The 27128-nt window shown below is 37.5% G+C and overlaps 1 protein-coding gene and 1 long non-coding RNA gene across 7 annotated transcripts in view; both read right to left on the bottom strand.

The window, feature by feature from the left end:
* Positions 1-27128, bottom strand: part of SHANK2 (SH3 and multiple ankyrin repeat domains 2) — a 480993-nt gene that overhangs the window by 50485 nt on the left and 403380 nt on the right. For 3 of the 6 annotated variants that reach the window (XM_089521399.1, XM_089521403.1, XM_089521402.1), the window contains 3 exons: positions 24789-24924; positions 17086-17166; positions 9600-9620 (listed from right to left, as the gene is read on the bottom strand). In XM_089521399.1, the coding sequence (XP_089377525.1) occupies positions 9600-9620; positions 17086-17166; positions 24789-24924 (238 nt within the window). The remainder of the gene's footprint in view (positions 1-9599; positions 9621-17085; positions 17167-24788; positions 24925-27128) is intronic. The other 3 variants (XM_089521400.1, XM_089521404.1, XM_089521401.1) reach the window with 2 other exon arrangements.
* On the bottom strand, positions 2520-4377 carry LOC149314568 (uncharacterized). The gene is made up of 3 exons (XR_016280937.1): positions 3961-4377; positions 2884-2954; positions 2520-2702 (listed from the first exon to the last, which is right to left on the bottom strand). It is a non-coding gene; the product is annotated as an uncharacterized LOC149314568 (long non-coding RNA).

Raw genomic sequence — 27128 nt, forward strand, 5'->3', positions numbered from 1 at the left:
TCAAAAGGGTACCATAGCCACATTGCTGCGACTATATGGTGGTCCTCCAATGCTGCGTCCATACATATGGATGCAGCAACAGAGGAGCACCATGATGCTGTGTGCCGTGTGGAGCGGCACACAGCATCAGGGTGCCCTGGGAGGTGGAGCTGGGAGAGAACGCTACGCCACAACTCTGCCCCCATACTGGCCTTAATGGCTGGTGTGTACAGGGCTTTAGTTTCAAAGGTGCTACAAAATCTCTCTAAGTACATCCAAGTATAGAGTCATGCTTTCAAATGAATGTTAAATGACCCCTTACGATGTTAAAGCCACCACTATGCTGGTATCTTTGGCATTTCTACTACGTTTGACATTGCTGCACTACTCCTGCCATCCCCAACTTATACATAAAATTCTGCCTTCTGAAACTGCATTTCATATATCTGAGAAATGAGCTGCAATCCACAAAACTGAAGGTAAAATCAAACTTGTTTGTCTTTAAGGTGCCACAAGATTCTATTATTTTTGCTACAAAAGATTAACTGTTGTACCACGCTAGAATTTTTTTTTGAAGTAATAATTTTGCTGCTGAGTTCGGTTTAGTCCTGAATAAGTTGTCTGTAGATAGCAGTCTACAGATATAGATTTACATGCACCATTACTTTAAATCCAAATCTGCTATCAAATTGGGAGAGCCTTTCAAGGGAAATTAGTATTGGACAGAAGACATAAAACAACATTTAAACAGAAGACTATACCTTAAACATAAACTGCTATTAAAAAGCAAACAGATCACAGCACATATTTTATAGCCTGCTTTTAAACCAGTAAAGCTTGAATACTTCAATTTCAACATGGTTCCTATGATTAGCAACAATTATATATTTTATTGTAGGTAGATTATAATTGGGGTGTTAATTCCATTTATTCCTCACAAATAAAAACCGACACTACTTTACTATTTATTCAATATAGTATGTCTTTTGTAGATGCCAAAGTAAAGTAATATTATTTTACATAGAATTTTAATTGCTTAAAAATAACTGAGATTATGTCTGTAAAAATACCTTCTATAAATGTGTGAGAAATGAATGTGCAGAATTAAGATAAAATAATCTTCATCTGAAATCAGACATGAGGCTGAGATTGAGACAACACATCAAACCATGTAAAGAAAAACTCTGTTGTGTGTTTGTAAGGCATGGCCTGTGTATGATAGTTTAGTGTGTGAATTGACAAACCCCAGTAAGGGATTATGTTCTGCTTCAGTGGGCTAAGAATGTTGAACAAACAAAACAAAAACTCTGCTGTAATCTATGGACTGGCTATACTTTTTGAAATGCAACCATGGTTTAGTTCTAAATTATGCTTAGTGTAAAACATTCCTGTGTGTGGTATTTACATTGAGCTGAATTATAGCACTATTATAGTTTGGAATTGCATTCCAAATTCCAATGCACTGAAAACTATGCAGCCATACACCATGGTATAAAGTCAAGGACAAGTTCAGATCATGTAAAAAAAACTTGAATTTTGATCAGAATATTAAAAAGAATGATATGCATTTCTTGACATAGGTTAGGTCAGAGTATCATTGTACAGGATAGAAAATGTACATAAATGTTCAACTAAATACTAACACTAAATCAACAGATTTATATATATCCCAGAGAGACTGTTTGACAGAGCTACAGATTAGACAGATATCTGGCAAATATGTGTGCTTTAGTACCCAGGGTTCACCAAAAAGAATATTATTTCAGCACAATATCATTAAAAGGCAGAAACTGACAACATATTCTTTTATGCACTTTGGATACACACAGTTACCACTTTCAAATTCTAATTCATGTAAAAATATTTAAGGCTTAACATAGCACTACAGTCCTATGTGTTGATTAGCATATTCATTTATTTGATTTTTATTTGAGTAATACTTAGAGGTAGTTCCTACTTCTTTATTAGTCAAATGTAAGCCTGTCTCTCTCTGGAAATATCTCTTACATATTACCTTTTAATGGCAAGGTTACATTTTGCCATCTGGCTTCTATCTAAAGATGAATTAAAGGTAATTTCATACTAAATTAATCAATTATATTTAAATTGTCACGACCCAGGACAACACGATAACAGTATAACATTATTTTTGATATCTAATACCAAATTATATTTCATCACATACAGTATCAAACCAGATTCCCAAAGACAGGTGAAAAAAACTGATATGTGAAAATACTCTAATATATTTGATACATTTGAAATTTAATAATGCAAGAGATTTTGTGCTGCAATATTTATTTTATAAGCAAAATATTCAAGAAAGGGGTGAATTAAGAATTTCCCCCCATCTAGCAAGCTATATAGCAAAAATGAGAACTGTAAGGGGCAACTAAAAATGTTGGCTCTAGGGTGACATTTGAAGAGGTGAAATTTAGAAAGGTGGATCAGTTTTCCAAACATAATAAAGTATAGTGATATTCCCAAAACATTTGAATTGAAGAAGGGAAGAAAAACAAACCACAAGATGCCTGGTCAAATTTATTTTATAACTTTAATAAGAAAGAAACATTCCATTATTAACACTGGAAAAACAAAGCAAAATGGCAGGAAAAGAAAGCCAAAAAACCCCAGTGATTGTTGTCAGCCTCCCTGATACCTGAAAGGCAGGCAGACACAAGTTAATAGCATAGTGGTGGCTACAGCATATTGCACCGTAGTACCTGAAAGACAGAAAGAGAATAATAGCTTTAAAAGTGCATTACATGGATATCCTAAATTCTGAAAAACATTAAGGACATAATAAACTCATTTATTGACCAAGTTACTACTTTTTACGACAACTATCAATTCAAAAATACCCCATACAATGGCCATAAAATTATAATTCTCTTAAACACTTACAATTCCATTCTTTTTATTTTCTCCTGCAATGCTTCTGTACTGGGATGGCAAAATCACCCTCAGTTAGATTTCTGTAGTGAAGAAAAACAGCTAAGTACTTTACATATGGGAAGGTATGATTAGTTACAATTGTATGAATATTTTGATCTTAATAAATATGATAATAATTCTAACACAGAAGCTCTAAAAGCCCAAGTGTATTAACTACTGCTAGCAATTTCAGAAGCATTACTGATTTTCATACTGGATGATGTTAACTGAAAGATTCTCAGGCCCGTTACAAACGGGCCTTTAAGTACGGACTCAGTCCATACTAGGGTTAGGAAGGGGCGGTGCTTCTGCACCCCCCCAACCCTAGTACGGACTGAGTCCGTACAAAATGGCGGCGCCCCTTCCACATGGGGGCCGCCATGATGTCACGACCACGCGGCCTCTATACGGGGCGGCATGGACGTGACGTCATCGCTTCTTGTGAGGGCGCTTAATGTGCCCTTTGCGCGGAGCAGGAAGGAGCTCCGTTTCGGAGCTCCTTCCTGGTTTGTGTCGCTTGTTTGCGTCGCTGGGTGCAGCCTTCAGACGGCTGCGCCCAGCAACACAAGAGAGAAAGGGGCCAAACAGCCCCTTTCTCCTCCTCCCCAAAGGGGCGGTCTGTAACGCGCCTCAGAATCTCAATTTATTATCTCTTTGAGACAGAATTCAGACAAAATCTGTTTGATGCAGCAGTATTTTCTGGGAACTACTGATCTTATTGGGAAAACATCCTCCTAGTGTTTCTCTCCACAATTATTACTGTTTTGTAGATTATGACTGAAATCATTATATCTTACTGATATATACCAAGGGGGAATCATTATTATTGGCATATATTAGAAAATCAGTGCAATCTTATTTTAAACACATTTATATAAGTTATGCTTTACCTAATTATGCTAAAAGAATATTTAATAAATTGGATAAGAGAAGACAGAACAGAGGTTTGGACTATCGCCATGAGAACTTAATATTGCATATTCTAATACAACTCAATTGCTGCAATCTTAATTTAAGTATCACATGGTGTCACAGATCAACACTTACACAAATATCGTTCAGAAGTCCCATGTTAAATCATCAGCTTTGTTGCTATATTTCCTTGTAAGGTATCGCTTGGCTTGAAGATTTCTGTCCAAAGTATCTTCCAGGTGTAAACTCTATAGAGCTGGTGCAGTCTTTCTTTACATTATGTTTCTGTTGTGAAAGCTTAGTAATCTGCTCCACAGTGTTGAAATATCCATAACTGCATTATGCAGCCTTTTTGAGAAAAGTCACATTTATGTTCTAATTATTATTGGAATATAAGAAATGGATTTATTTTCTGTCTGTATTTCGAATAACACTGTCACACTTTTCCCCCTGAAAAAAAACTGGCACTGTAAATAGAGCAGAATATAAGTATTATCTTTTTCTACATGCCACTAAAATGTTTTCCTCTTAAGAATTACTACTATTATTTTTCTGTTCTGTAATGTTGCAAAACTGTTGTATTGCACTTTGATTTAATGTGATATTATAGATACATTTAAAACTGATATCTTAATCATTCTTATGGAAGCAATATTTAGGTCTTCAAGGGCAAGATCAACAAAAAAAAAAAGGGAAAGGTTTTTATTTGAAACAGGCAAAAATATTCCCATTTCAGACTGAAAGATCTTTGGCACTCTAGATTTTTTTTTAATAACACATTTTTTTAACACAAATATATCCTCATTTAATTGTTTCATAAATTAATTTAACAGGAGTGGGGCTTGTAAATAGATAATGAAACTGTATTTAGTTTTGACAGAGTAAAGTAAGAAACATTTAAGGTAGGGCGAGCTAAGTGCACCTGTGGGCCATACATGCACCCTAAAACAGTTTTTAAACTACAGCTGGTCCTCTGTATTCAAGGATTTTTTATCCACAGATTCAGCCATCCAAAAAGCAAACCAGGAGTATGCCATTTTATATAAGGTGCACCATTTTACTATGCCATTATACATAATGACACTTTAACATCCATATATTTTGGTATCCACAGGGGGGTCCTGGTTCTTTCTCAGCCCTTTCTGAACTTCCCCATTTTGAGAAAAAATGCATGTCTTAGAAGTCTTTATATAGCTTACAACCTCCTTGTATCATTTTCAAAGGCCTGTTTCAGAAATGGCCAAAAGGATTTGGTTCCTCCTCAATTCTGGAGACACATTTTTGATATTCCATTTTGATAGTCCATGTGGCTCCGCTCTAGGGGCACAATAATTGACCTCTTGATAAAATAAAATTGCTCATGCTTGATTTTAGCCCTCAACAAACAGAAAGTTGTACAATACAGTAAATAATTAGCTAAAATAAAGTTAATAGTAATGGAATAATTTCAAAGAACAAAAGCTAAACCAGTAAAATAGTTAAGAGTAGCTATGATTAAAACTCCACAAATCCTATGGTTAAAGCTACTGTAATGGCATAAGATCTCATTGCCTCAGGATTTCATTTCAAGAAATCTGAAGAGGTGATATATTTTGTTGCTTCTCCTGTTTGATTTCTTAAATGAATTAATGGCGCATTACAGACCGCCCAAAAGTGGGAGGTCTGCCACCACCATCATTAGCTGCGCCGAGAAGCCCCAGCGGCCAGACTGCGAGGCTTCCTGGCCCAGCTAAAAAGAAGTGCCGAAATGGTGCTTCTTCTTGCCACCTGAAAGTGGCGCTGTGAGGTGCTAGTCACGCACTCGTGGCGTCACTTCCACCACACGATGTCCAGACGCTGTGCGTCCGAGACGTCAAGATGGCAGCCCCAGTGTGGACGGTCGGCGCCATTTAGTACACGCTCCACGCGTGCTTGGCTCAGGGGCCGTTAGGAAGGTAAGACCCTTCCTAACCCTAGCACGCCCCTTCCTAACCCTAGTACATGCGGATCACGTACTTTTTGGCGGTCTGTAACGCGCCAATATTACTTAAAATACTTGTCATATTTATATTAATATTCATGAAAATTTGTACTAGCTTTTTAAAAAACTAAGCAGGTGTTGTATTTATCAATTCACTGATATTTTATTAACTCATACGGGAGCAAAGAATTTGCCACACTTATCTGATTGCCCTACATACACAGTCCTAGATGCATATAGATTGGGTCTGTCCACTAAAATGGATGTGGAACATCTTAAAGCTTGGGAGAGAGCATACACACTCAGGAATTACTATGTCTATGCTATACTCTTGGGAGGCCACATTTGCATGCTGTAACAAAACAAGAAGTGACATAACTTTTGGCTTTTTGGAGGGACATTTTTTCCTTTGGGTTTCTTCTGGGAGGGGGTCAAGGGATGGGTGAAGCAAACTGCTGTGTTGTGTGGCAGTGGTGTTTTTATTTATTAAAAAACCCACTTCAGGTGGAAAAAACACAACCCCTTTTAAAAAGTGGAGGACACTGTAGGCTTAAAGATATGGGAGTGGGGTTTCTGAAGCCCAAAAAACCTCTTAGTCTCATTTTCCCTGTTTCTGCTGTAAGTCATCTCAGGATCAAGACAAAGCTATAAAAGCATTCTTTGTTGTTGTTATGTGCCTTCAAGTCAACTCTAACTCATTACTTATAGCAACTCTCACAGGATTTCTTGGCAAGATTTATTCAGAAGAGGTCTGTCACTACCTTCCTCTGAGTATATTACACTGAGGGAATATATTGATTTCCAATACAAACAAACAAGCTTCATTTATATACTGCTTCATACTGCCTAAGCAGTGTCTAAGTGGTTTACAACTGTAAGCTAATTTCCCCCCAACAATCTGGGTACTCATTTTAGCAACCTCAGAAGGATGCAAGCCTGAGTCAAGCTTGAGCCCTTTTGCTGGTCTTGAACTCACAACCTTGTGGTTTTGAGTGAGTGGCTGAAGTACAGGCATTTAACCACTGTGCCACCAAGGCTCTAATCATGTGAAATACATAACACACATAAAGGCCTTCTTTGAATTTCACCAAAATGTTTTCCCAAAAAAAGTTATTTTGGGGTGAAGCAGATGGGCAGGAAGGAGCATCCAGAAGCTGCTCCCGGCCTAATTGCCCAGGGGCTGTGGGGCCGCAGCATAAACATATGCTGTGGTCCTGAGGGCGTCTCCTGCCATGACCCCAAATAGGAGTAGAAAAAAATCTGGCACCTAAGGCGGCCCCAGCGCAGCCCCAGGACAGCTTTGGGGTACTCCAGAGGCATGTATCATGTAAATGCCACACTCCTGGAGATGCAGGAAGCTGTTGCTGTTTGCCCGTCTGTTTCAGGCCTTTGTTATAGTTTGCATTGATCTATAACACATGGCTTAGCCACTCTACTTAGCTGTGGCTGTTATAAATGACTGATACTACTCAGATGAAATTATTAGGACACAAGCTGCCATGTTTCAAGCACACACCATTCCCCCCACTAGACAAAAAACCCAAAAAGAAGAAAAGAAGCCATTTTTAGTAGGCAAATATTCATTTTAAAGGCCAGTGGTTAAATTTTGAGATTAGTGGAGACGATAAAAGCAAAAGTGTTGATACAAAAGGAATCACCACAATCTGATATATTTGTGCATAGTGTACTGTGTGAGGAACAAAAGTAAAGTAAAAAGTAATGCAGAACACAGCACTTAATTTTAATCTTTTAGAAATCTCTTATTCATTGTATGAATACACCATAGCCCTGATCCAGGGGCCCCATTGTATATATGGCGCTCTCATTCTGTCATGGGATACTGTGTAATAAGGGGCTCATTTCCTTCTAGGTCATGTAAAGTTCTACATGGGAGAATGTGTGCATGAGGAACTGTGACTACTGCTACACTAACTGGGATAAGTCCCTCTTATAGGCACCCTATACAGCATATAATGGAGCTTTCTGCAATTCTGTACACATGAGACCCATATTTTGTATCATACCAAAGGAGGGGAACCTTGGGCTCTCCCGATATTTTTGACTTCACTTCTCACAATCCTTTACCATTGGCCATGCTGGGTGTGGGGAGAGCTGAAGGCCACAAAAGCTGGAGGGACATGTTTGTAGTATGGTGTACAACTATTTTAAAGAATGTAGAAGGGACACATTACTAGCTGTTTGGCATAAGTAAATAACATTAATGTCAGTGTATGCATCTTTAGAAACAGATGTTATTTTCAGTATGTACACTATACACACACACACACACACGCTAACACTACAAATAATTCATGTGATGTATCCCTGGGAGTTAAACATTGCTCATGGATTCCTTGAGCATTTACCTCCCTTTTACAAAAACAGAATCAAGCAAACACACAGTATACTTATTGGCTAACTCAACTACACAACATGTCATCCAAGTAAGTGGGTTTCACAACTGACTAAAAGATTTTTCTCCACACTACTGGTTTCTGTAGAATGGTTAGAATAATAATCCACTGACAAAAAATTGTAGATGTAACTTGAGCTCCTGGCCACACATCAAAAGAAAGAGTGCTGCTAAAAGACTGAAGTGTTAAACAAAAACAAAACCAAGTTTGCTCTCAGGCACTTTACTTCATTGTTCGAAGCTAGTAACAAAATTAATATTTTATACAAACCTCTAACTTCTTTACTTGTTGCCCTTAGTTTCTTGTACCACTACGATACCTAAAGCATTAGCGGTGTACTGTGCAATCACATATGCAGAAAAATTAAGTTCCCTGTTTTGAAGAAAGCAGGTGACATACAAAGGTGGGGGGCAGGGCAGGAAGGGATGCAGCTAAATATATGCAACCTTTATATACATATATTTGATTTTACTATAAAATGTCAACAATCCCCATCTGATGTTCACTTAGCAATCAGTCATTGCAAGTTGTGCAACAGTCTCAGTAGGCTTTGCAGCAGAGGTGGGTCTCAAGGAGGTAAAGGAGAGGAGAGCTGTGATCTTATGGATCAATTTAGGGAGGGCATTCCATGCATACGGGACAGTGTGGAAGATGCTACATTGAACCTGAAATTATGCAGAGCAGCAGTTCTCCAGTTAAATACTCAAGGTGTGTGTGAGGTGCCTATTTTTGAGACAGAGGCAGTGTGGTTCCGTGAGCAACAACTGGCTATTAAGCAGGCAAGTGAAATAAGTGATGCAAGACTACACCAAACGCATGTTACTTGCCACTGTTTCTCATAGGGCTGCTTCACACATGATGTTCTGACATGAAGGGAACCCCAGTGTAAGGAACATATGTACAACCATGTCCAGCATTAAGTGTGAAAATGTGGCAAATATCAACTTGCCTTGATTACACATGTTTTGAAGCTGCAGCAGGAGGTTCCAAATATATGTAACCACAGCAGAAGAGATATGCAACAAAACATGGGTGTGCATATTTTTTCCTTAGAAGGAAGCTTCCTCATATAAGAAAAATGACATGTATGGAACAGTGCTATGTGGCTGCCAGCTAGCACAGTAACTTTGGGATAATGATGGGAGAACAACTGGAAGGGATCTTAAACAGATAAAGGAAAAAGGAGAGGGGATGAAGGAGGCAAGACAAAAGAAATAAATGGGTTCATTTATTTCAAACATGATTTTTAAAGTAATTTTAGGTGCTTGCAATTCATTATCTAAATAACTAAAACATATTATGATCAACGAACTGGACCTTTACAACTGTGTAGTCTTCTTAAATATGAGAATGTGCAGAAAAAATGAATTAAAAATAAGAGACAAAATGCTTCCCCTTACCCTTCTTCTTCCGTACTGAAGCTTGGAAATAGAAAGGGAATGAATGGTAAATCAAATCTGAAGTGAAGTTCGTTCTAAAATGTTAAGTCCCTGTTTCTGCACTGAGCATCAATCAACACTGAGAACTGTATTGGTCTCTTTCCAAACTACCATTTGTCCTATGAGTTACGGAATAAGAGGTGTTTAAATGCTAATCAGATAGTTAGGCTTCACCATAAGAGACAGATTATACTGGGTATGCCTAAAAGCAAGATCTAGTTTCAAAAGTTCAGAGGTAAGCTTGAGATGTTTAAAAATATCAGTGTGACATGGGACTTTCTGAAGACACTTTGAGTGGTTTGAGGCAATGTTTATACAGTATCTTGTTGCTTTGTTCAGCTTCATGGAACATTGATTTCCATGCTTAACCTTTCCTTATTTCCCCACTAATTCTTACATCTTTCTCTTCATCACATAAAATTTGCAAAGTAAAAGAGATGGGAAAGTTGGCAATGCATTCTAATTGCTTTCATAAAGAGCAATCTGGAAACAGCCCTTAGAATACAAAGGAGTATGAATTGTGATCACTCACTAGTCCATTTCTTCCTGATATTCCTTTTGCAGTTTCTATAGCATAAACATTACTTAGAGATGGCTTATACAGTAAGTGAATGGAATATAGTTATGTAATATTATGGGGAAGAGGATTAAGTGAATGAGGCACCACACAAAGAACCATGAAACTATGTCTATGAAGCGAACAAACTACTGTAGTTCCTCTCCCCCAAACAGCAACCTCTAACATGCCAAATATTAAAATGATTTTGAACCTGAATATCACTTAGAACACAAGAGAGTTGTAAATGGTTCCCCCCCCCCCAAATCTGTAAGATTTCCCAAAGCACCTTGGATATCATCAGATTCTGGAAGCAAGCAACAAATATTACTATCAAGTACGTTATGAGTACTGTGCTAAAGTATTCAGTTCAGATCTTTTTCTTGTTGCTTTCCAAGTGGGATGTTAGGGGCAAAGATGCCTACCTTCAGGGAGAGGTAAAAATCTAAGAACCTTGAAGGCGTGGATGTGCTTACTCTAAAGATGAAGGGGAGACAATGTGTGTATGTCTCTGTGTGTGTCACAAAACCACAAAAACTCTTGGTTATCATGCCTTTAAAATAAGCTCACCCCACCAAAAAGTTCTGTCCTTTCACCTTTTGCAAATTTCAGACTGCCATGAAATTTGGAGTATTTGGCTCAGCATAAGAAGACACAAAAAATACTAGAAAAAAACAAAGCAACTAGTAAGAAGAGGGACAACACAGATACATTGTGAATGCTGTGCACATGAGAGGTTCCAGCTACAATCCCTGGAATTTTCAGGCATGGCTGGTAAAGAGCTCAAATCTTGGAGAACTGCCATCCACCTGGGGGTTTGTATGAACATATGTAATTTTAAAGTTTATTGCACATGAAGGTACTAGGTATCTTCTTAAGCAATGTCACCTACCATTCAACTGACCTCCTCAATATTGAAGGCTACCCCATGTCCAATTCATGCTTGGAGGGGATGGAAATGTACCCATGTGTACTCACTAGAGAGTGTGCGAATGACCTATCTAATTTCTGATTGAAAAAATGGATGCTATTTGGGTACCAACATCCTCAGCATGCCAGAACTAGCCATGTGGCACATTGTGGCTATAGAAGAGATTGGCTGTATTGCGGTGGAAGGAGAAGAGGAAAAGTGCATTGGTCTAGTGTTATTCTCCATCAGATGTATTTATGCCAGTTTATGACTCTACATAAGACAGCATCCTATTCTCTTGAATTTCTACCTCACTGAAACAGCATCTATTTGAATTTTAAACCGCTTCAATTAGGAAATAAAAATGTTTATAATAATAATAATAATAATAATAATAATATATATATATCATTTATGATATCCTTTAGGTAGCTATGCTCATCCAAGAGAATGAAAAACAGGGAAGAAATCGATATAATTTCACTGTAAAAGCTTCTGCTGATAAAAGGTTGTCCAAGGCTTAGCAGACCCCAAAGGAATAATAATTAGACAGAATAGGGTGACTGTGATTTCCTAGAGTACCACAAGTATGTATAGAAGGCATATCAAAGCTGAACTTTAAAAAAAAGTTTCCTGTATCATAAATCGATGAACTTTTGCTTAAAAACAAATAAAAGAGTGTTAATTCCCCTAAGATTTTATTTAAAAAAGTCACCCCCAAATCAAAAATTCATATTACAGTATTAGTGCATATGAGGTATATTATATAGTGTAGTATATATTGTATAATTGGCTATACAAGTATACAATATACACAATTATATTCAATTATTCATAATTTTACAATTTATACATTTATAGAACTATTTTGAGCTTTATAAACATGATTTAAATTGTTTAGAACATGTTTAAACCTGTTTGTTTTTTTGTATTTCTGTAACAGTGTAAAGCAATGTCACATATGAAGAGTTATAATACCATACAGAAGAACAAACATACTTGGACCAAAAATCTTGTTCAATTCCAACAGTCACATAAAAAAAGAAGTAATGTGCCTTTAGAAGAATTTTCTCTAGAAAATAAAAGGAGAATACCACTGCAAACACAAATTATTGGGAGATAGCAATTTCTTGGAGCAGAAATTAAAGATAGAAAGGAGTGAGTAATGGAAATTTCTAAGGAAATTACTAAATTATGGGAAAACAAACTTAATTTCTCACATGTGTCGGATCAGGTGATACAATCAAAGCTTGACAAGGTGCTAATGATTTATGATGAATGTGTTAAGAGGGGAAAATATGATGTCCTGGATAAAGTTTTTGATATTACAAAAATAGAAAGGGAATGGTTATCCAGTGAAGACAAAAAAAATGTACATTCTACAAGTGGAAAGCAAGGGAGCAGTTGGATACTCAGCAGGTAAAATTGCAAGCAAAGATACAATCCACTCATCAAAAAGACAAAAACCTCAAGATCTATCACTACTATCAACCTCTTATGATCTTGAGGTTATTGCTAGTGGATCTGAAACTGAGTCTGAAGAATCTGAATATGGAACCGATGATGTGAATACTTCAAAAGTGCCTAGGATACACAGCAAAAGTAAAATTGCAACCAATCTAGTACCAAGAAATAATCAATGCACAGAAAGAGCTATTAAAGTGATGCAAGAACTGTATGAAGTTTGCAAAGACAAAGACAAACTGCAACTACGGTTCATCTTAAGTAATAAGAAAGGAAAAATGTTGTTTTTTGTAAAGGTATAGTGTTTAAATGTTTATAGTACAACAATACATACTCGTTATGTGATAAATAAATAGGCTACTATGTTGTTTCTATGGAAAAATGGTGTATTCCATTCTTTTTAATTTGGGGGTGACTTTTTTTTAAGACAGGTAAGAATTAATATGTTTTTAATTGTTTTTAGAAAAAAGTTCATTGAAAAATGAAACAGGAGTATGAGGTTGTGAAGCTTTCATACCCTAGTGTATAGCTCCCTGTTAGCAAATCTGTATTATCTTCCAGAACATGTTTTGCATATCTAAAATATATCCCACTATAGTTGCATATATGGAGAAGCAATATCCTTGCATTGTTGTTGTTCTTGTGTGCCTTCAAGTTGTTTCTGTCTTAAAATGACTCTGAGGTGAACCTATCACTGGGTTTTCTTGGCCAGATTTATTCCTTCGCCTTCCTCTGAGGTCAAGAGAATGTGACTTGTCCAAAGTCATCCAGTGGGCATCCATTGCTGAGTAGGGATTCAAACCCTCGTTTCCAGAGTTGTAGTCCAAAACTGAAATCACTACATCATACTGGTGTAGTGTAGTTTTGTGTAGCTCTGAAATATTGAGTCTGTTGTGCCAGGTATACAGAATGAACTCTTTTGCAAAACTACCTCTACCACATGTAGCAATGCATTAAAGCGGCCTAAATATTTTCATACGAACAACATAATTTTCCAATCTATATTCTGTGCAGCATGAACAGCAGAATATTATTACTAACAAAAGGTGTTCAATTAAAAGCCACAATTGCATCTGTAGCCTACTTCTATGCATGTTTTCCTAGCAGTACTTATATGTGTTCAGTGGCTATATCCTCAAGCAAATGCACACAGGAATGCAGATCTGGTATAGTTATTAGCACTGGGTATTCTTTTCCTGAATGATCAGGGCTGCTCCATGATATTATTAAGGAAATTATCTCACTTGCAATTAGTATGCATTTTGAAGTGAATTTGGCTTCCTTATTTACAGAGCTTGAAAAAATTGTTGTTTTCGACTACAACTTCCAGAACCTCCCAGGTAGCTGGAGCCATAGTCTAAAAAGGTAACTTTCCCAAGCTTTGACTATTCAAATGTAATATACGTAGCCATATCTGATGAATTGTGAATCACATTAGGAATGGATATTTGAAGCTATTAGAAATATTTAATTATGCAAAAGGGTCTTATTAAAAACAGCTCTTTCTAAGCCCAACTTCTATCTTAAACGTTCAGGAAAATATTTTCTTTATGGCTAAGTTTCATCATGTTTCCTGTGGATTCCTCTGAAGTTATTAAGTGCTAAACTTCTAAAAGATTAAACACTGGAACTCTGTGACTTCTAGTTTTAGAAGCCTAAAAGCTTTTGTTTAGATGAAGTGTGAACTAATTAGGAACTGTAACTGGTCAGAGTACTATTACTAGGCTGATCCCTTGAAAGTGTCAAAATGTGTTACAAATTATCCTTTACACAGTTGCCTTTATATGTTTTCTTAACAAATCTAAACGAGAAGGATTTTGAAACTGAGGAAATGGCTACTTCAGAACTTTTGTGCTGAAGTAATTTCATTCCACAAGAAGATCACACAGCTTGAAAGTAAGAGCAACTTTTAATATATAAAATTAAAAGTAGATTTTCTACACTGATTCAAATTAAGTACTGAAGAGGAGCTGCTTTCAGTGTACAGCCAAAAGAAGAAAGACCATTATTTTGCAATTTTTTGATTTTCTAGGAGAATGAAATTAATTGAGCAGGAAGGTGGTCCAAGGAAAACTGCTTTCTGGGTCTCAAAATAGTCCATGAGAAGGAGACAGCAATCTGATGAGTCCGTGATAGTAAGTACTACACAATTTTAGACTTAAACAGCAGTTTGGGATGTCATCTGGTATGGGGAGGCAGGGCTTCCAGCACCCAGGGCCAAAAGGTCACTTCTCTCCACCTCGCTGCCACAGCGCATAAAATGGTGACACATCAGTGAGGTGGGGGATGTGCTCAGCCCTTGCATCAGCCTCTCCAGCCATGGCCATACAGGACCTAGAAGGCAGCTGCCTGCTCCCCTTCACCTTCCAAGTCCCGCAGGGCCCAGAAGGCAGCCACCTCCCCCTGCCTTCCAGGTCCTGCATGGCCATGGCTGCATGGGATTGGAAGCCATCCGCCCACTCCCCCTAGGGTGTACTACCCCACCAGGTGACACCCCCTCTGGAGTGTCATCCAGTGCAGTCCACACCACCAAACTCCCTAGTGATGCCACTGTTAAACAGATTATCCTTTGGATTAGTCTCTCTGTCTGGGTGTAATGGCTAATGAGTTAACACTGGGCTGGGTCCAGATTTCCTGTCTGGACACTCTACTCATAGGATGCAGGCACCTGGAAGAGGCATCTTTTCATTCTTTGTAGTTCTTCCTTCTCTCCTAAAAACTGCTCTGGAAGGTGTGAGAGCCTCTGAAACACTGTGAGAACTAATAATGGCAAAAACTGTTCCTCCACCTGCTGTCAGATCCCTTTCTTGAGTGGGAGGAGGTCCTCTGTTCACAAAATGTAGCTAAACTCACTTTCCTGAAAGAAGAAATAATCCCTTTCTCAGAGGTGCCAGGAAGTTTTTGTTTTGTTTTTAAACTGGCTCACAGTTTTAGCCCCCTAAAAGATAATTAGGTTTCTGCCTCATAAGAAAGGTTTTCCTATTTTTTTTTTCCTTGCAGGGAGAATGCAAAGGGGCAATGCAAGAACTTAAGACAGATAATATCACAATATTCCCAATGAAGGACACAGGAGACTTGAACATGGCTAAGTAAAAACAATATAGAAAACAACCCCCTTATTTTCTACAAATAATGTTTTAAAAACCTACCCCAAAGCATAAACAATTTTACTAGAACTAGAGATTATACAAAGACATACATAATTCTTAGCAAAACTCTTTATAAACCATACACAACAAATACCTAAATGTGAATAATTTTTGTTTAAAATATCAGTGCATTTAAGGACCTTTTGTTTATTTGTTTGAAGATTTAATACCCACAAGCCTTTCTTTCTTTCTACAAAATATACTCTAAATGTGTGTCAACACACAGGAATGGTTAGAAAACTCTTTAGCATAACCATTTGAGTTCACAATAAGGGAAGAAAAATTTCTAGTGAGCTATTGATTTAATTACTTGGCCAGTGAAGGTATAATTGGTCTTTGAATGAATTGGTCAATATTTAATAGTGAATATTGCACATTCAGTAATATGCTGATATCAGGATATCTATATCAATTGCCATGCAACATTTACTAAAAGATCAAAGAGCTCTTTTAAAAAAACATGTCATATAAAAATGTGTTCTTTGGAAGCTTGCACAAATAGGTCTTATCTAATAGTCAGTATTAAAGATATGCATACCAAAGAGTAAAGTTCTTTCTAGTTCATTCAAATCTTAATTAAGCAATAAATTAACAAACACTGATGGGCCCCAATTCAGTAGGACAGCAGAAACTGGTGTGCCAGATGCTACATCCTTGGAAGTCTTCCTCCATGTGCCTTAGAGATGATCTGCCCTGTGGATTGTTTGGTCTTCAGGAGAGAGAAAGGGGTACCTTGAAATAACCCAGTCTCCCATTTCCCCTTTCTTACAAGTGCTAAGCTCATCTTACAGATGATAACACTTATTACCCCAGGACCTTTTGTGCTAAAACTTTATGCATTTTCCAGATGGTGTATGGGTATCCCCACCCCATGAAAAGCATTTTTGAACTTGTTATGTGGCAGATGTGAGAACAGAAATCTGTTTCCACGCTTTGTTTTTGCTGGATTGGGGCAAAAGATTTCAATGAGAACTAGTTGCCCATGAGTACAAAGCTTTATTTCTTGTCAGCTTTTAAACAACGAGGGCTAGCAGCTTACCTTTATCCACTAAGGAGAGGCCACAGAAATTTAAAATAAAACAATGTTAGATAAGCTGATTTCTTTTTTTTAAAAAAAAAACTAATAAAAAAGCTTTTACTTAATGTGTAAAATAATGATGCACATAAATTATAAACACATTCTCTCGCAGAAATGGAAACAAACCAAAAAAGATCATTCATGCTTATCATGCACACTTGGAAATCTCCAGAAATGCAACATTCCCAAGTAATATTTCAACACAACATTTTGTACAGGATGCAGTTTCAAACAGTATTGTTTTTACATCTCCATTATTGTAGCATGCTGGTTAAAAAACACTTTCTTACCAAGCTCTTCAAGCTCTGAGGTCATTGACTTAGACCGCAAGGTCAGTGCAGTGGTTGGAGCCCGCTTTGGAGGTGGTGGGGCTTTGCATTAAACAGAAGGACATACAACATAAGTAAAGATACTTTAGTATGCTCTTATAGTCACTATTCAAGTACAACTTCAAAATGCATTAGTTGTGAAATTAAAGTGGCCTTTTGATCTCTAGCAGCAATTCTAACTATATATATATATATTAGTTTCCAAATACAACTAAGAAAAACATTCTATTTCATTTTAGGATTATATAAAAAAAAGATTGGGCTGTGCAAAGACTCAAGTTTGGTTCAGGGTCTGATTCTATTTGGTCTTGATTTGGCTCAGAATGCTTTGGATCTGATTCATTTCACTAAAGCTAAAGCCAAACTGAAAATCTGAAAACCTGAATGTTTGTGCTGCCTGTTAATTTTCTCTGGGAAACAAAAACATACATCCATGAAACCTGTAATTTTGTAATTTGTAAATTTGCCTCCTTAGAGGATATATATTTTGCCAAACTAAAAGTGAATAGCTAGGAATTTACCTTTAGAATTGCCATAACCTCTCCCCCCTCACCCAAAAAAAAATACATGAATGATTAAAAAAAGCTCCCTCAAAGGAAATGAATCCTGATAAATTGCACATAGGCCAGCTTTTTGTTTGTCTGTATTAGCATTTGAGAAGTTTTTTATTCTGTTGAAGTTATTCTGTTGACGTTCTTGCTATTCTATGTCATGGTAGAGTTTGAGTACCAACAGCTAATGTACAATGGCACATTCTCTCTGTGTTAGTAACTAACACACATAATACAGTCAGCCACAGAGGAAAAAGGTTTTTAAAAGAACCAAACTCTAAACACCACAGACAGAATCAAACCCAAACTTAATGTTAAAAAATGAAGTTAAAATGGGAGAACATCATCTAAGAATTTAAAGATAATGTGAAAAAGAGATTTTCACTGTTATGCCTAATTGACCTGGAACCAGATGAACTCTGGAATGAAGACAGGTATATTATCAGAGCGGAATGCAAAAGGAAACTATCAGTAGTCAAAAAGAAAAAGAAACCTTAATGGATGACAACTGAAACTCTACCAGCAGTTACAGTGAGATGAAAAACAAAAAGATGATGGAAATAGTTAGAACCCTGAATACAACTATTCAACTATTTTTGCGCAGGGAAAAAGAGAACTAATATAACAATCAAAGCAGAGCAATAGAAGATGACAACAAAAAAAGAAGAACAAGAGACCTTTCACAATATCCGAGAAATCAAAGTGAAAGTTAAACCAAGAATCAGGATGTTCTACAGCCAACAGGGGAAAACATTACATGACCAAATAAAAATAAAAATACAATGGAAATAATACGCAGAAGAATTATATAAAAGAGAAGAAAGGATGATAGATTCATTAGAGACAGTTCTGTATGAAGATGACTGTCCAATTTTAGAAAGTGATGAAGCTGCACTCACTTAGGAGAAATAAATCACCAGGAATCAATGATATACCAAAAACCTGTTTCAAGCCATTGAGACAAAATCTACTCTAGTACTAACTAAAACATGTCAAAAAATATGATAAAAAAACCAATGACTCATTGATTGAAAATGCTCAATATACATTCCAATCCTAAGAAAGGTGACACCAGGAATGACAGTAACCATAGGACCACTGCATTAATTTCCCATGCATACAAAGTGATGCTTAAAATTTCACAACTAAGGGGTGAAGCAGACAAGTGGCTTGTTCCAGCCATGATTTGTTGTGGACTGCAGTGACCGGATGGCCTGCTCTGAAAGTGGGCTGCTGCCATGGTCCCAAATAGGCCACTAGCAAGGATCATATTTGTGCCACTTCTTTTGCTGGTGGCCTCAGAGCAGCTTATAGCTGCATTGGGGGTGTGCATCATCTTCATTCCACACCCCCGAAGGGACCGGAAGCCACATCTTTTGGCCCATCAGTTTCAGGCCTAAGATTCTTCTTCTATTTATGGAGCAAGAAATGCTAGATGTCCAAGCTGAGTTCAGGAAAGGAAGAGGCAGTGGGGATCATATTGCTAAGATATGTTGGATAATGTAAGGCACCAAAGAATTTCAAAAGAAAACCAGCCTGTGTTTTATAGATTATAGCAAATAAGTCATTATGGTTTGCTCTTAAAGAAATGGGTGTGCCACAACATATCATTGTCTTGATCAAATATATCTATACTCAGGACAAGGGGCTATCTGTTAGTAGAGAATATGGAAAAATGGAATGGTTTCTAATTGGCAAAGGATCAGGTAAGGCTACATATTATCACCCTTAGTGTTTAACTTGTATGCCCAAAATATCATATGTAAAGCAGGATTAAACTCAGAGGAAGGAGGCGTGAAAACTGGAGGAAGGAACATCAACAATTTAAAAAATACAGATGACACCATACTACATACCAAAGATTTGGAACGATTACAGAAGAAAGTCAAAGAAGAAAGTTCAAAGGCAGTTGAACATTAAGAAAACAAAAATAATGACCAGAAATGACTAAAATAACTTCAAAATAGAAAATGAAGACATTTAAATAGTTGAAGTTTTTCCATACCTTGACTCAGTCATCAATCAGAATGGAAATGGCAATCACAAAATCAAAAGAAAACTAGGACCTGGAAGGCAGCTATAAAAGAACTAGTTAAGACCTTGAAATGCAAAGATATATCATTGAATAGTAAAGTTAGGATTGAACACACCATCATATTTCCCATTTCTATGTATAGTTGTGAAATCTGGACAGTGAAGAATGTGAAAAGAAAGAGAATAAACTCATTTAAGATGTTGTGCTGCAAAAGAATTATGCAGATACCAGAAACTGCTAAAAAACCAAATAAATGGGTCTTAGAGCAAATCAAGCTTGAACTCTCTCTAGATGCCATGATGGCTATACTAAGACTGTTGTAATTTGGACATTCATCTGGTGCCATCCAGCCATGGAGGAAGAGATGCAGGCCCAGCTCCATCGGGTCTGGCCTAGACTAAGAAGCCCAGCCCTCCCTCTAGTACATCTGCGATGGTCCAGGCCTCAGAGGGAGAGAAAAACAGCTGGACCTGATCCTCTTCCCCACCACCATTCCCTTCTCCTTTTGTGTTATGTCTTTTTAGATTGTAAGCCTGAGGGCAGGAAAATGTCTAATTAATAATAATAATAATTATAAGCTGCTCTGAGAGCCTTTAGGGCTGAAGGGCGGGGTATAAATACCATAAATAAATAAAATAAATAAATATAATGAGAAGACATAACTAGACTAGAGAAGACAATAATGCTTAGTAAGGTAGAAGACAGCAGGATAAAAGGAAGCCCACATTCCAGATGGATAGACTCAATCAATGAAGCTATGTCCCTGAGTGTGGAAGATCTGAGCAGGATGGCTGAAGTTATTTGGACTTGGAGTTCAATCATTCATAGGGTCACCATTAAGTCAATGCCAATTTGACAGCATTTAACAACAGCGAAAGAGCAACACAAAAACCTCAAATAAATTAAGGATTACAGAAGGAGTGGACTGGGAAAGATCAAGCAAAAGAGGACTAAAGGTCAGATAATGATAGGATGATGAAAGGAGAAATAAAAGCCACAATAAACATGAAGTGCCACCAAGCGCCAACAATTTTTTTGGTATTAGCAAAAGAAGCCCTCTCTACAACCATTATGACTGGAGAATTCTACTGGTATTATTGTCCACACGGGCCTTTGCTGTCAGTGTGAAAAGTACAGCTCACTTCCTTCTTGGTCCCTCTCCCCTCAATGGCATTTTCCTTTTACAGGGCTGCTTTGAAAAATTTGGGGAGGGAAGGGCATACTGGCTGATTTCTTTTTACTATCTGCATTGCCAAATTGCTCTGGACTGATCATATGTGATTTGGATATGCCTGAGTCAACCTGCTGAGCTTCAGGATTTAGGTGAATTGTCACAGATTTGTATACCTTTTCTTTTCAACTAAGCTTATATTATTGTATCATGCTTAATAAATCTTCTGGTAGTGAGACAGGCATTATAACATCCTTAAATCCTATATTTCTTGAGCACATATAGAGCTTCAGTAGACAACTTATGTGACAGCAGAACTTTTTCTGTATATCATGTGACTAAGTGAAACTGATCAGAAATCATGATGGGACATAAAATGTGAACAGAAGAATGAAAGACAATGGTATTTTTATAATGCTCATTCCAAGTATTTGAAAGTGATAGGATAGTCCCAATGTTTATCTCATAAAACAACAAAAAGGAAAGGAAAATAAAATTATCCAAATGATATTCCATGTCTAAGGTTGAGTTAGAGATGTTAAGTTACTGTAGCCTTCCAAACAAAGATATAATTTTCTGTTTGTATCTGCCATACAAAAAGATTACCAGCCAAGTACCAAATGTACCTGAAAGGTTTTTCAATAAAAAGTTTGCTGTTTGGAGCTCACGGCAGTAAATATTTCCAGAAGTCACAGCAAGAGAGGAAAGTACAGCATCATCATGTCAAAAGCATAACATTTTGATTTCCAGCTACAAAGCCAAAATCAGCTTACTGAAAGTAGGTATTACAATGTTATTGCATTTTGCCTATACAAAACTGACAACCATTTGGAAAGCAAAATGTGCACAGCTTAATGAATTTTCAGGTGTGACATCTTTCTGTACAACTGCTCCAGTAATATTAGGTCCAAACACACAATGCAGAAATAAACCAGTTTGAGACTGTTTTCACTGCCCTGGCTCAGTGCTCAGCAATCTTAGGAATTGTAGTTTATTGTGGCACCAGAGCTCTCTGACAGAAAAGGCTAAATGTCTCCCAAAACTAGAATTCCCAGAATTCCATAGCATTGAGCCATGACAGTTAAAGTAATGTCAACCTGGATTATTTCTGTAATGCAGACACAATTGTGAGAGAGAAGGATTTGGATCAGGACCTTTGCTCTGGGGAAATGTGGTTAACCTTCCTTGACTTGCCAACTTCTTTCATAAATTCTCTTTCATGTGTGCATGTGTACACATTCAAGCAGGCAGCTTGTGATTCTTTATGGAAATGCATGGGAATACATATAAGCATTTAATCTTTTATTGCAAAATGGAAGATATATGGCTCAGATGCAACTCTTTCTAGGCTTCATCCACACTGCAGAAATAATCCCTTTAACTGCCATGGATCAATGCTATGGAATTTTGGAATTGTAGTTTGTTGTGGCACTAGAGTTCTCTGACAGAGAAGACAAACTATCTCACAAAACTACAGTTCCTAGAATTTCCTGACATTGAGTCAAGACCGTTAAAGCAATCTCAAACTGGGTTATATCTGCAATGTGTTTTGGACCTCAGAAACAGATAATGGACAGCAATGTTGAGTAGATGTATGTAAAGGTGGAGAGCAGGTACATGAATAAGTGACTATTATTTGGAAGAGGAACCAGCAAATAAAAGTTGCTAGCCAAAATGCCTTTGTCTCCTGACTCGTGGAGTGCCTCATCATCACTTTCACATGCTGTAAAACCTAGCAACTATTATCAATGGATCACAGAATCTGAAAGGCCTCAGAAAACTGCTTGATGAAGTTCCTTGTAATGTTTCTCATGTTGGTAATATGTGCTAGAATATTCTAATTTTAGGACTATCAACTCCACTAGTAACTAAGACCCAAGACAGACGGGCCAAAAGCGCCGTCTTGCCACCGAAACTAGGGTTCCGGAGTGCGTGTCAACCGCATGCTCCAGAACCCCAGTATGTGTGGGCGGCGGCCTAATGGAGGCCTCCCGTCCATACCGGGGCCACCATGTTTATGTAAGCGATGTGCAGCATCTGCACATCACTGTGCGTCGCTTACGTCATGACTGCGCCAGGGGTGCACTCGTGACATAACCTTGGCACCGCAAAAAGAACCTGGGAGAACTGGATTCTTTTTACTCCGGAGGGATGTTGCATGGTTTGGCGGCTGTGGCGTCCCTCCGGAGTTAAAATGGGCGCCTGCAGACCACCATTTTCGAGTAGTCTGTCTCAGTCCTAAGAAAGTAAACAAAATGCAGAATTTCTCTACATAGCTGCTCAAGGCTATTCTCCCCATCCCTGGAAATTTCATACTTTTATAATCTCATCAGTGATTACAAATTTCTTAAACATTTCAATGGGATCAGATTTTGGCTTGTGGCAAGGATTGCTTCATACAGTAAAGTACATGTTCTTGACTTACGATGCCTGCAAAACACTTACCGCTCACTGAACTGGCAAAATAAAATAAAGCAATAAAAACTATATAAGGAAGGTAACATGTTTTAGTGGCAAAACAATGAAAATAGTTTGGGTACATATGAGATATCACGAAATGCAGCAGCAACCAGATGATCCTATGGCTTCATTTGTGGGACAGTAATTTTGGAGAAAGAAATTGCAAGTCCATAGGACTCCGGTGAGGATATACTTCATGACCCAATGAACAAACCTCTGCCAGTTTCCTTAGCATGTGACAGAGAAAAAAATATGTGGTTGGGCCTGGAAACACCTGTAGAGTGTACAGCATTGTTCTTTATAAATATCTGAATCCTTTGACATTCAGTCAAATATGGCACACCTGCTCTTCAATACCATTGTGCCAACTCAGTCTAGGAATTATTAAAAGCTACTATCAAAAAGAGAGAGGGAGAGAGAGATGCATGACTCCTTTACATTTCTTCAAACTAAGGCTTGGTTTAGAGACACATGTCCTTATTAAGCAATACAGAATGCTGAATTATTTCATTTTCAGAAGTACTCCACTTTTACAGATACTATTAGTACACTTTTTCCAATATAGAGATGTATATGTTTGAAAATAATCCTTCACAGCACAGGAGAGCAAACTGCAGCCTCCCCACTCCCCTCTTTCTTTGACTGCGACACCTTCAGACAGCTTTTTTTCTGGCCAAAAAATTGGTGACGCCTGAAGGAGCAGCAATTAATTTTATAAATAGGTTACAGGGCTTCCTTTGCACTATTTAAATAAAACAAAACAACAAAAACAAACGGAAATAAGAAAACGGCCTGTTTTTCAAAACTAAAAATGAACTTCTAGTCACCTGCATTTTTGTTGGTGTTATTTTTGGTAGTCTGTGTCAAAGGCCCAAGAGGCAGCAAATCAGCATCTGAACTCATTGCTGTTGCCCACCTCTTCTTTACAGATTACTGCAAAAATAAGTAAATTTCAAACATAGATAGATACACTATGGCTTTATCCCATTTTACACAGGTGCTCAACACAGTGGGAACTAATTCGCTGTGGTACAGTCCTACTTCTCTAGGTAATACATGTAAATTGTTCTACTTATAGGATATGGGAAGGCACCATGCACAAAACAAGAAGGTACTAACCAATTTTAAGAGAAAGTACGAATGAGGTTACAAAAGAAGATCCGCCCAGGTAACCAGAATATTCAAACACAGTGTCTAGCAGTGTCAGTTTACACTCAAACACACCAGCTTTCATGCTACTGGATGTCTATTTAAACAAGACTGTTGAGTCCTTTGAATTTGGAAATAAATCCTTTTTTTCACTAAAATAATTATTAGGTACACTAAATTGTGGATTAATTAACAAATTGTGCAATATATATCTAAACATTGTTTAAGAATTGTTTCCTCAAGTCATTTTCTCTACAGAGAAGCATGAGAAATAGTTCAAACAATAAAAAGAAAGTACCTTTTTTTCTGGCTGTGTCATCTGGATCAAGATTCCTCGTTACTGTGACAACTTTAAGTACTAAGTGATTGCCTCCTTGCCGAATCATGTTTACCACCTGCCTGTGGCCAACTTTTACTACATTTTCATTATTAACCTACAAGGAAAGAAGGAACAGGATTAAACTAAAAAATGGGAAGAATTTATGATTTTAAAAGATATATAAAGAACAAGACCAACTGTAAGGTAAATGTGACATTTGCAAATTCTGATATGAACTGACCTCATTATACCTGTCTTACTCAATTTTTGTTTATAGTTCTTGGTTCCAAAATATATGAAAAATATTTTTAAAAGTTATTTATCCATTAGCCAGTTCATCCTTTGCCAAAGATATAATACAAAGTAGTTATAACTGTACAAAGCTGGGGAAAAAACCTAATGGATTAGCTATTACTGATAACTATCTATGAAACAGGACAGATTATGAGATGTTAATTCATTTGACAGAATTCCTACACAGCACTACTGCCCAACTACTAGCATAACAGTCCCTTACCTCCCCTCCACTCCCTTATAGCTTCCACACTGCTAGAAAACTGACTCTGGAATGTTTTCCAGCATTCTGGAGCAATTTTGAGGGTGGAAAGGGGCATCCTATGGTTCATCTGATGGAAATAGTTCCACTGAACCCTGGTGTCTGTGTTATATACGTAATATCATTATTTTTCATAAACTATTGAGATCCACAAATCAACCAGACAACTCATCAAAGTACAAACTCCAAGATTCCAAAGGATGCATCCATAGCATCTAAAGTGGAATCATAGCTCTATTTTTTTATCGATGAAAATAAAAACAAAAACCAGTTAGTCCTAAAGGTGCTGCCACATTTCCTTCCCCCCTCCTTTTTATGTGTGTGTGTGTGTGTGTGCGCAGAAAATTTGCTTAGATGAGTTTCATGGTGGGAGACTGATCTAGCTGGTTAGATAGAGCAGATGATGTGGGTGAGATTCAAACTGTTATTATGAGCTCTTCCAGTGACCACCAATTGGGAGATTGAGCAGGAAGCTGTAATTAGGTACATAATAGATATATTTGGAAAACTGATACATAAAAATTTGGCTGGGAGGCTAATGCATTAATGTCATTAATCCTCTTTTGCATTAGCCTCCCGGCCATCAGCACAGAACAATACACATGCAAATCACTCCTGCATTCCCAGGCTCACACAGTATATATACACCCAACTTTTTCCAGGCAAAGCAATCTCTGAAGATGCCAACCACAGATGCTGGCGAAACGTCAGGAAGAAACTTCTCTGGAACATGGCCACATAGCCCAAAAAACCCACAAAAAACTACCAATAATATAAAATATTTTCCAAACTAGATACATTTTTGATTAATGCATTAATGTTATCAACCTATACCCAAATCTGTTGCTGTTAGCACAGTTTCCTTTCTGCCCCTCACCAAAAAGATTAGGTGTAAATGGCTTCTCATATTTTAGAACAGCTACAGTATTTGCACGTGTAAGAAGTAGCAAAAGAATTTCTAGAAAAGTAAACACTTGCAAGAAATATGGAACATTTGGCGTAAATCACCAATTTACATCAAACTACATGTCTACAGCCCATCAGAAACAAGTGTATTTTGACAAACTGTCTTGGCAAACATCCCAACCCACTTATGGGAAAAGGAGGCAAGAAATAAACAGACACCTGTCCAAGTCTTAATGAAAGCATGTTTTAAAGCAGCATGTGTAGGAATGACTGTTCAGGAATCTCCAGGCCCTGAAGTTTCTGAGCAAAAATGTGAAACCTAGGGCTCCTGATTGTGTCATTAAGTGCTATGCATTAAGGACCAATCATTCAAACAAAAACACGCAGACATAGTCCATATTTTCCTGTTTGAAATTAAGATAGAAATCTTATCTGAAAGATCTCTTCCAATATTAAGATGAGATGAGGAGATTATTTCTTCTCACTTACTTAGGGAGATGGCATAAGAAACATTTAATTTAGCCTAATTGGTTCTACAATTGGTCCATCGCACTGGCAGGATAGCAACCCGCAGAGTGGACTGTCTGTGGACCGCCATGGGCCATACTATCCAATACTGATGTGTGCCTGTGGGCATGCTGATACAGGAACACATATCACCACCCACTGAATAAGACGGGATTTGAACATTTCTGTTTTTTCCCATTCAAGTGGAGGCATGGAACTGAGCCTGTGCAAATGGGGATGGTCCACTGCAGTCAGAAGGTGGATACAACTGGGTTTAGGCAATGCAATAAGTCATTTCCAAGAAAGTACTGAGAAATATATGGAAAAGTGACTACATCTTCCCCCCACCC

The sequence above is a fragment of the Sceloporus occidentalis genome, unplaced genomic scaffold, assembly GCF_023333645.1.
Source record: "Sceloporus occidentalis isolate IW3139 unplaced genomic scaffold, rSceOcc1.0.p SCAF_4, whole genome shotgun sequence".
NCBI classification, from domain to species: Eukaryota; Metazoa; Chordata; class Lepidosauria; order Squamata; family Phrynosomatidae; genus Sceloporus; species Sceloporus occidentalis.